The sequence below is a fragment of the Morus notabilis genome, unplaced genomic scaffold (assembly GCF_000414095.1).
Source record: "Morus notabilis unplaced genomic scaffold, ASM41409v2 Scaffold577, whole genome shotgun sequence".
Classification (NCBI taxonomy): Eukaryota; Viridiplantae; Streptophyta; class Magnoliopsida; order Rosales; family Moraceae; genus Morus; species Morus notabilis.
In genome coordinates, this window is record NW_010357321.1 from 250,731 (window position 1) to 261,994 (window position 11,264).

The 11,264-nt window shown below is 32.9% G+C and overlaps 1 protein-coding gene across 1 annotated transcript; it reads left to right on the forward strand.

The window, feature by feature from the left end:
* The first annotated feature begins 2,187 nt into the window (after positions 1-2,187).
* On the forward strand, positions 2,188-6,392 carry LOC21395618 (origin of replication complex subunit 5). Its single transcript, XM_024168284.1, has 5 exons — positions 2,188-2,524; positions 3,572-4,406; positions 4,492-4,911; positions 5,547-5,862; positions 5,973-6,392. The coding sequence occupies exons 2-5, from the start codon at positions 3,574-3,576 to the stop codon at positions 6,021-6,023; spliced, it is 1,620 nt and encodes a 539-aa protein (XP_024024052.1). The 5' UTR covers positions 2,188-2,524; positions 3,572-3,573; the 3' UTR covers positions 6,024-6,392.
* The last annotated feature ends 4,872 nt before the right edge of the window (positions 6,393-11,264 follow it).

Here is an 11,264-nt window from a genome sequence, read left to right on the forward strand (position 1 = left end):
TAAACGCATAATAGGAATCCAAGATAGGAAGTTGGCGCATATGAAGTCACAAGAAGACTAGAGTTGCCGCCAACTTGGAGTAGTCATCAAGTTTCAGTCAACTTTCCTTTTTTTAATTTTCCTAATTTTAGTTTCCCTTTTCTGTTGTTTCCCTTTCTTGTGATTTCCTGTTTTTAGTATGATTTAGTTTCTCTTTTCTGTTTTAAGTAAGAATAGGATTTATCGTTTATGCATTTTTAATTGTTCTTTGTACTCTGACTCTATTTAAAGAGGGAGCTATACGCTTAATGTACCCATTGGTGATAAAAAAAATAAATAAAAATCAGAGTTTTGCACATTGGTTTTCTGGAAAAACTCTTCTTTGCCTTTATCTCTTTCTAGAGTGGTGATTTCTTTGTTCTTTATCCTATGCATTCGATCCTAGTGGTGACAGGAAGTCTTTATCTGGGTTAGATTGTTTTGGTGGTGAACATTCTATCCTTCTATCATTGTTTTCATTTTTCTTAGCAATCAAAAACAAAAAAAAAAACAAAAAAAACAAAAAAAATTTCTTTCCGCTGCCTTTCTTTAGATGTTGGGAAGGTAGTGGGATTAACAATTGTTCGTTGGTGATATTACATCAAAGGGGTAAAAATTCACTGATGCCTTCTAAAAAGTAAATTTAATAATTTTCTCAATCGAAAATAAAAAATAAAAGATTATGGACACAACTAGTTTCTGAACTTTGAACATAATAATATTTTTGTCACTGAGCTTTTAATTTTGGTATAATAGTCTCTTTGAACTTTCAATTTTTAATTGTTTTTATCCCTAACAATAAAAATGTAGAAGAATTTATGAAATTTAACGTAGATAATCACATTCTTATTACATAATAAATGAAATTTTACATAAATTGCATTATAATTTTCAACATGTTTCAATAATAACATGAGAAAATTTTACATATAACATAACTCCTATAAAACATTTTAGGTTATGCTGGGATAAACACATGATTATCTTTTTTTAAATTTTAGAAATCATTGTCGATTTTACTTTTAAGAATCAAAATGATAAAAAATAAAAAAAATGTCAAGACGAAAATGCTAAAATTAAAAGTGTAACAACCAAAATATCAAGAAATAACATGCCAAATAGTCAAAAATAAAACTAACAAACAAACAGTTACAACTTACAAATAATAAAAATAAGGGATAATACTCAAAATACTCTTGTGTTTTGTCAAAATCCACTTTCTCTTCTTTTATTTCTCAAATACCCAAAACAATCCTTTGTAATTGCAAAATAAATAAGGCAAAAGTAGTGTTTGACAAAACAAGGGAGTTATTTTAGGTATTTTACCTAAAAATAAAACAAATACTTTTCGTCATAAATAAATGTTATTTTACAAAACGTCTGCCTTGTTTTTTTTTTTTTTTTTTTAAACATTCGGTCTTGTTGTTTAATCGCATTTTTTTTATAAGATAGACCTAAAGTGGCCATCCTTTCAAGCCAATATCACCCAAGGTGAAAGTTTTAAATGGATAGCTCTCTCATTTGATGAAACTTTTGTGTTTTCCAAATTGTCCTCTTGTCTTAAAAAAAAAAAAAAAAAAAAAAAAAAAAAAAAAACAAAAAAAAAAAAAAAAAAAGAGGTCATCTTCTCCAAAAGAAAACCAAAGAATACACTTCTCTCGTCACTTTGCCATCTCCGGCGGTGCCCCCACCACCAATGACGCCCTCCGTCGACGTCCATCATCTCCGGCAGTCATCTTTATTCACACTCCAATTTTGTTTCTAATATTAAGGAGAGACAAATCAAGAGTTTTTGAGATTTTAAAAGCTTGAGAAATCAAGCTCACTTTCTTTCTTTCTTTCTTTCTTTTTTTTTTTTTTTTTTTTTTTTAATTATTTTTTCAAAAAAAAAATTTTTTCTTTTTTTTTTTTTTTTTTTTTTTTAAATCATTGTTCAAAAATTGAGTAATTTATTTTCTATTATATGGTGGTGTTTAAACACCACGGCGATGTCCCTGTAATATTGCTCTTAATTAGAAGCATAAAGGTAGGGGCATCTGTAGTCTGTAATGCCCCTCACATGGTAACGTGGCTGGTCACTTGAGACATAAAGCAATGTAGGACCCATTCATTTTAAAAAACAAATAGACTATTATTATTATTATTTTTTCCTGCCTTCCCTTCCTTTCTTCTGCTTGCGTTCTCTTTCTTCTTTCACCCGCCTTCCCACCTTCCCACCTTCCCACCTTCCCACGGTGAACGAACACCCCTCTGTGGCATCTGTCAAAACTCCGGCGTTGGAAACTCTCCGACGAACGTGCTCGCACCATCGCCACCCCGTTCAACAAAGCAACAGATCTAGATGGTTCCCCATTAGTTAGAAGGCGTTTCAATTGGAGGTTACTGGCTGAAAAAGTCCCATTTTTGAGGGGGGAAAAGAAAAAAAGAGCGCGCATCAGTCCCTCGGTCTTTCTGCCGTCGCGAGCAACGTAGCCAGCCCTCCTTTCGAGCGGATTTCAAACCACCTGTAAGCCAATCTTCTCCATGGTTGTTTTCTGTTTGTTTTCTTATTATTATTTTTTGGTAATTTCTGTTTGAAGTTGTGATTTTGTGGTTGGAAACTCCAAATCGTTGAGGGTATTTGAGCGTTTCTGCTATAGTTGTTAATTTTCCTTTGCTTCTATGATGGGTCCTTTCGGAGATTTCATAGACTTTACAAATGCCAAGATGGGTTGCTTCGGAATTTTAATCTTTGCGCATTGGTTAATAATGGTTATGGTTGAGTTTCCCCATTTGGGTTATTATGTGGTTGTTGTAAATGTAATTTGCAAAATGGTTTTCCCTTGTGAAGATGAGAATATGAAATTGAGGAGTGGGAACGATGGAGATAATAAATTGTCGTTGGGGAAAACAGAAAACAGTAGGGTGACTAGGAGAAGGGGATTTTGTTATGGTTACGCCTGAGCTTGCGGTTGTTGACCATAAGAATGAAAAGAGATTCAATTGTGTTTGTCACTTTTGTTTGTAGTTGAAGTAGGGGTTGATAGATTATTGAAGTTTTGTGTTTGAATATATATAAATATATATATATATATATATATATATTGAAGTTAGTTTATGGAATTCGTTTTATTGTGGATTTTGTTGATATTTGATCGATGTTTTTGGAATTTGTTTGACTGTTGAAAATGCATAGTATTTGTGATTTTTGGTTGCTATTGATGAAAATTGCTAGTTTAATTCTTTTGTATGTTTAGCTATTTGTGTTTTTTTGTTCATTATTTTACTCTCTTTAGAATATTGATATTAGTTTGATTATTTGATAGTTGATATAAATTGGGTTGTTGTAATTAGTTGGTTATTGTTCGAAGTTCATATTTGTGAGATTGGTGAAATTAGTATCATATTTGTTGGAAATTGGTATGATTATGGTGTTGTGAAATGTTTGATTTTTATGCAATATGGCCACAATATTCGACTATGTACTTTTGAACTTTGTAATTTTAATGTCTATATTCTTCATTCTAAATGTGGTTGTTAGGTTTTTTCTTATTATCCTTTTTTTCTTGTAAAGAAATGGGCAAGGAGGAAAGCCCACAAATTACAAGAAGAACAACAAGGTACTCTTCAGCTGCCGTTTTGAAAAATTCAGTTGAAACTAAAGCAAGTGATACAAACCTTCCAAGTCTAAACGACCTTTTGTATGGAGAGGAAGGGAAACCCATTAGCCTGGATGATGTGTTATCTAGTTTCCCAGGTCGAAAAATACAGATTCTAGAGCTTATGCATATTTTGGGTCCTGTGAATTGCCCCATGGTTCCTCTCTTTATCTATGGAGGCACTTTTACTGGGAAAACGAGCATCACTCTGCAGATATTTAGGCATCTTAATCGGCCGTTTGTTTATTCGGGTTGCCTTACCTGTTATAATCCAAGAATCTTGTTTGAATCTGTTTTGAACCAGCTGTTGCTTCACAGGAAGAATGAGGCTAATGGTTATTCAAGTGCAAAACGCTGCGAAAGGCCATCTGATTTCGTTAATTTTCTTCGTGAAGCATTGGTTAGCGTCACGACTAGTCTTCGGGGGAATTCAGGAAAATCTGGTTCTAAAAAATCAGACAAGCGAGCTAATGGGAATATGGTCTACTTGATATTTGACAATTTGGAGCTTGTTAGAGAGTGGGATAAGAGTTCTACCATATTACCATTTTTGTTTAATCTCTATGATATTCTAAAAATGCCAGAATTAGGTCTGATCTTCATTAGCAATACTTCACCTGATACATATTACTCAAATATGGGTTACGTGGAGCCTACCCCTTTATATTTTTCTGATTATTCAGAAGATGATCTTCGTCAAATCTTCATGCGAAACCAAGAAAACAAGAAGCTTTATTCATCCTTTTTAGAGTAAGAATCTTAGCTTTTTTCCCTCTCTACTGGTTTTTTGCTTTATCTCTAGATATCAATGAACGTGTTCTTCTCTTTTTGACAGGGTTGTGCTTAGGCCTTTCTTCCGTATTACTAGACGGGTAGATGAATTATCTACCGCCTTTTCACAATTATATAAGAAGTACTGTGAGCCTTTAAGTGATCCAGGAGTAGTTCCCAATGAAGAAATGAAAAGAAAGTTGTTTAGTAATCTTCAACCGCATATTCCTCCATCTATGAATGATATATTTAAAGTTTCATCTCAGCCTTCTACTAAAGTTGGGGCCACCAAGGAGGCAAAGTGGAAAAGTGGCACAAAAAGATCGGGAGGTTTTGAAGCTATCGATCAATTAGATCTCCATATGTCCACTTCTGCCAAGTATCTTCTTCTTTCAGCATTCCTTGCTTCAAGAAATCCGGCTACTCTTGACGCATCACTGTTTGATTCTACTGGGGGTTCTGACAATCGGAAGCGAAAGAGGAAGTACGTGCATTTAGGAATTGTATTTTTAGATTAATATATCAATGAAGCACATGTCATACAGTTATTTAGTTAGCTTTCCACTGAAATAGGATTCAAGTATGAAGCTTTAAATTCCTTAAAAGAACTGCAGTCTCATAAAATCTAATTGGTAAAATAAAGACCATACTTTTTGTATATGCTCGGTGTTTTGACTTTTTATAATGATTGTACCTTTATGATTGAAGGTTATATGCAAAAGCTCTTCAGCAAAGCAAGCAGATATTCTGTGTTTTGCTTGGATAAGAACAACTAAAATTCCCTTTTAGTTTTTGTAACTGCACAACAGAGATGGTGGTACTTATCTTGAGCTTTCGGCTGTATATGGAAGCTCGAGTAAGAACCACAGCTGCAGTAATTTTTCTTTTCTGATATTAGTATTTGGACTTATGCTATTCAGTTCTGTTAAAAAATATTTGACAAATATGATTGTGCCAGCTTGTTGCTTCTTTATATCATTTTATCACTTCATGGAACTTAATGCAGTTATTCATATTTGAGAATTTCTGTATAATCTAGGTTCTCATTTGTGTCATATTGTATTTACATCGACCCCTTGTAACATTAATTTTGTCTTGAAAATTGTTCTTCATGCTCAGGCCATCTGAGAAATCATTGGAACAGAAGGAAGCAGTAGAACAGGACTTACTTATGAGAGGACCTGGAACTTTTCCATTGGAGAGACTGTTAGCCATATTTCAGTGTATTACATCATTAGCCGAAGGTTTACTTGAAGAGGAAGAACAAGGAAATGATGGTCTCGGAGTTCAAGGTTACGACAATAGCCTCATGTCTGACGTTCTCTTGCAACTATCCAGTTTATGCAATGCCAACTTTATTGTCAAAGGAGGAAGCTGCCCGCTAGAGGGCTCAACTCGATACCGATCTACAATATGTGAAGATCTGGCTTTGAAGGTAATATTTGCTTCACGTACTGAAAGTCTTATTATTTTGCTAGAGTTTTAACATTTCTGATGCGTTTTACACGTCTTTTTTATTATGAATTTTCGTTTGGGAGTTTGCAGGTAGCAAGGAGCCTTGAGTTCCCTCTTTCAAAGTATTTATACAGAAGATAATTTTTGAATTTGACAAGGTATTGTAGCATGGTTCTCAAGTTCTTCACAAAGATCTAAAAGAAATTCTTGATGAAAATGTCGGTTCCTTTTCCTTTTTCTTTCTTACAAGCTTTTCTTGCACGATTAAAGTAAGCATTAGATTTGAGCCGACAAAAAGTTACTGGTGATTGAGTGGACATACTGACTTGTGCCAGGTAATAGAACAGTTTGTGGAGCAGTGGATTGTAGTATAAGTCGAGTAGTCCTACCATTTATGTTGTTGTAATTAACTGGACTGACCAGACCCCGCAACTTGGTTTTTTCTTGTTGAGTTGAAAACTTGCTTGATGTACAAACCTTGTTCAAAGTGTAGTAAATTTTTTCCTCTGTTTTCTTATATCCTTTTCTGATATGGGTAAATCTCAATGCAGTTCTCGTCCTCTTTCATACTCTTTGTTATTGATTTGACTTTATTGCTTTCTGTTAATTATTGTTAGTTGCTCAACTCTTGACAATTGAGTGTGTTCGTAGGATGGTAAATGTGCCTGGGATTGGTTAAAGTTTTCATAGCTAATAGGGGCAGTGGTGAATCACTTAGGCTTAGTGCCTCAAGAAGCACTAGGTCTAAGGTTTGATTCCTATTGATTGTTATCAATTCCTTGAGACACGCCCGCGGGTCAAAGGCCCTAGATTTACCCAGTCTACTGGAGGGGGTGCTTTGCATGATCCCGTGGGTTAGTCGGGGAAAAGTCTCGGACACAAGGGTCAAGTTGTGCTGTTGATCATAAACATGCCATAGTGACATAACTGTTGCAGTTAACAATACAATGGGAAAATGTGAGGGCAATTACATTCTCAGCTACTCAAAAAGGTGGTAGCTTTGTATTTTGTTTTTGTTTGCTAACCAATATGCTATATACAAACGACACAATTATTATTATTATTATTTTTTAACCTAAAGAGTAAGCAGAAGTTTTTAGGTGGAATCTGCAAATCCAAATGGCTAGAAAATGTAAATGCAGGTCCTTTTGAAATGATGGCAATGTGTAGGACCTACTTTCCGTCGCTGTTAAAGACTATCCTAAAGGGAATTTATGGCAATGAAAAATTCTTACGCTTTGTAAGTTGCATAAGGAATTACTTTAGTGGCTCCACCATGTTCTGAAGTGGATTAGAAACGATGTGAGGTATCTGTTTTAAAGATAAATTAGCATATTAAAGTGGAAAATAGAGCTCAAGTGGTTGGTTACGTGGGTGTGTGTGTTTAATTTATTATTCGAATCTTAATATTTTTTTTTCCTAATATAGTGGGTGCTATAGGCCCTACACTGTGTAAAAAAAAAACATAATAGAAATTAATTAAAACATTTCAAGGCCTCGTTTAGAAATAATCTGGAAAGAAGTCTCAAAATAAATTAACATTTCTGCTATATGACAATGCATTTGGTGAGACAATATGAAAAAAGAGTTTTTTTTTTTTTTTTTTTTTTTGATAAATTAACATTTCTGCTATATGACAATGCATTTGGTGAGACAATATGAAAAAAGAGTTTTTTTTTTTTTTTTTTTTTTTGGTTACAAAGTAGCATAAAACGCAAGGTAATTCTTAGTCGTTTTTTAACTTCGGCTTATTTTTGCGAAAGAATTGATTCTAAATATCGATTTTACAAGTATTTTTGTATGACTAGATTGCCATCCTCCCCTGTTGATCAATATGTAGATCTCACGGCAAGATTTGCATAATTATGAAGCTCATATAGATCCATAGTTAAGTAAAAATAGCCGCATTGTCCCTAGTCGGTCGGGCTCATGTGGTTTGAATTCATGAGCCAAGCTCTAAATGGTGTTCGGCCTTACAATTGGAGATGGAGTTTTGAATGTTTCTTGACCAATCAAAACCATCCATTTTAGAACTTATAGCACCTCATAAATTTAAGTGCTTTATTACACGTTTTAGAGTGATTTTCAAACTACACTTTACAGACTTTATAGTTCAAACCAATAGTTTAGCTAGCTTAACCCAAAAACAAGGATTTGCATTTTATGTAGCAGTGTCGCTACAGGTTGGTGACCTAAATTAATTCAAATCAAAGTTGAATCTACAATTAGAACTATGAGTTTCCAGTCTCCCAGTTTTTCAAGGATAAAATTAGTAGTTGAATAAGATTGCATGATCAAGAATTGATATTGCCTTTTTTTCCCTCCACTATTCAACAATTAAAAGGCAGAGCTTATAATGGATAAAACCCTTCGTGAATGATCATATGGGTAGCTTTAACTTTGTAACAACCCCCCAACCACATTAGTGTCCTCGTCATCCTCAATTCTGCCTCTTGTTTAATAACTTAATAATGAGGTCATATTTCTTAAATTTCCATTCTTGTCTAAGCTGTTGCAACTAATAAAATTTCCAGATGTTGACCAAAGGGCATGTCTTGTAGGCTTGAGACGACCCTAATTTTGATTACATTTTAGCTTATATGTCACTCACACTCAAACAAACTTTTGTTTATGACAAAATGAGAATTTTACTGGTGTTTTCTATTTTTTAAAAACACTAGTGTTTTTTACTTATCAGTCGTCGGATCTTTATTATTTTTTCAATCTAATTTAACTTTTAATCATATTTAATGCAAATCTGACGGATGATAAACAGAAAACACAAATATTCTCAAAAAAAAAAAAAAATACTAGAGAAATTCCCTTAAAATAAAGACAACACAAACTTACCTGTAATATCTATATATTAGCGAAGAATATATGGGGAATGAAACAAATAAGGAGGATTTTTTTTTTCCTGCAAAAATAAGGAGGCAATTTAATGTTGCGGCCACCCATCTCTAGTATTCTATTGCGATTGAGTAAACCTTTATTTATTTATTTTTATTTTTTTTAAAGTGTTGAGAGACCGTGGATAGTTTTTCTTTGACTTTTCACACACAGTAACAAATATATTATCAGAGTAAAGAAACTCTTTTTCTACTTCTTTTTTTTCTTTTTTTTTTTTTTTCAAACAATTCCGAGTGTCTCGCTTGTGGATCTTTTCATTTCTCATTTGTAATAAAGGTAATTTTATCCCAATTAGTTTAGGTTATTATTTCGTTTGTTCAGATTGTTTTTTTCCTATCAATTGTAGAAAATCTGGTAAAGAGTTACATATGTGCTTGAATTTTAGTATACCTTTTTGGATGGTTTTCATTTGTGAAGTTGAGTACACAATATTTTTTCTTGAGCTTCATTGAAGTTTGCTAATAGAATCGGTTATTTGTTGGTGCCATGTTTCTTATAGTAGGGGCTATAAGAGAGAAGACGATTCTACGAAGGAGAGGAGGTTTCGTTCAAGAACAGAGTTCAACTTCAAATTCGTCAAACAATTTTATTCTTTCTTGAATTTCGTATGTTAATTATTATTATCATTATGTTTTCTTTTTCAATTATGTTCTAAATTTCTAGACTAGGGCTACAAGTGTAGCCAAGACATGAATATTTGATTTCATTTATTTTCTTTTAAAGAAGTTTAGTCACTAAGAGTTTTCCATTCATGAATGTGTTTTTTTTATTGTTCTTAATGCTTTTAATAAACTGATCACTTATTGAATTAAATTAAAAACCTAAATTAAAACCCGAGAAGGAGATTTTTAGGAATAGTTTCTAACAAAAGGAAGTGTAAGGTGGGATAGTAGGACATCGAGAGATAGTAATACGACTTGCAAGAGTAATTTTAGAAAAATCAAAGAACTTAATGAATTTCTAGGATGGTGGGATTCACATTAGCGATAGTGAATTTACATGTTAGAAATATTTTTAGTAGCATCCCCAGAAGGACTATTAGATAAATTACGATTTTTCGTTCTACTACATGAATTGGAGGCGATGTTAGCGAATAATTAGAATTAAATAGGATTTGTCTTGGTGAAACTTGTATGCTCTAGTATTTTCTTTACATTGATCTCTTTTCATAATTATTTTGTGATTTTTAGGAATTAATACAACAAGCGGCACTATTTTTTTGATGAATATTGTATTTTTTTATGATTTTCTTTATTTCTTGTCTTTGAAAAATAAAATAAAATAAAAATGACGTCAAAAAATTATGAAATTTTACAAACACGATCCTTACATTTTTCTTGGCATGCCTGCAAAAAATGGCATAAAAAGACAAAAAGTAAAATGCTGTCAAAAAGCCCTCGCCCCGCGTAGTGGGGCGCCCAGGGCCCGGGATGGGTCAAAAATTTATATTTTTATTTATGTTTTGCATTCTAAAATTAATATATGATTTTTGGGATTAATGTACCAAGCGGCACCATTTCTTGATGAATATTATATTTTTTATGATTTTCTTTATTTCTCAACTTTGAAAAATAAAATAAAATGAAAACGCGTCAAAAAATTATGAAATTTTACAGACACGATCCTTACTTTTTCTAGGCATGCCTGCAAAAAATGGCCTAAAAAAAGACAAAAAAAGTAAAATGCTGTCAAAAAGCCCCCGCCCCGCGTAGTGGGGCGCCCAAGGGTCGAGATGGGTCAAAAATTTATATTTTCATTTATGTTTTACATTCTAAAATTAATATATGACTTTTAGGAATTAATGCAATAAGCGGCACCATTTCTTGATGAATATCATATTTTTTTTATGATTTTCTTTATTTCTCGACTTTGAAAAATGAAATAAAATGAAAACGACGTCAAAAAATTATGAATTTTACAGACACGATCCTTACATTTTTCTGGGCATGCCTGCAAAAAAAGGCCTAAAAAAGACAAAAAAGTAAAACACTGTCAAAAAGCCCCCGCCCCGCGTAGGGGGCGCCCAGGGGTCATGTGTCAAAAATTTATATTTGTATTTTTGTTTTGCATTCTAAAATTAATATACGATTTTTACGAATTAATGCAAGAAGCGGCACTATTTTTTGATGAATATTCTTTTTTATGATTTTCTTTATTTCTCGTCTTTGAAAAATAAAATAAAATAAAAACGACGACAAACAATTATGAAATTTTGTAGACACGATCCTTACATTTTTCTGGGCATGCCTGCAAAAAATAGCCTAAAAAGACAAAAAAGTAAAACGCTGTCCAAAAGCCCTTGCCCCGCGTAATGGGGCGCCCAGGGGCCGGAATTGGTTAAAAATTTATTTTTTATTTATGTTTTGCATTGTAAAGTTAATATACTATTTTTAGGAATTAATGCAATAAGCGGCACCATTTCTTGATGAACATTATATTTTTTATGATTTTCTTTATTTCTCAACTTTAAAA

Excerpts from the sequence above, each read along its gene's own strand:
- LOC21395618 (XM_024168284.1), top strand. The coding sequence starts at position 3,574 with ATGGGCAAGGAGGAAAGCCCACAAATTACAAGAAGAACAACAAGGTAC. Across the intron at positions 4,912-5,546 it reads AATCGGAAGCGAAAGAGGAA|GCCATCTGAGAAATCATTGG; the intron begins GTACGTGCATTT and ends CTTCATGCTCAG. Across the intron at positions 5,863-5,972 it reads GTGAAGATCTGGCTTTGAAG|GTAGCAAGGAGCCTTGAGTT; the intron begins GTAATATTTGCT and ends GGGAGTTTGCAG.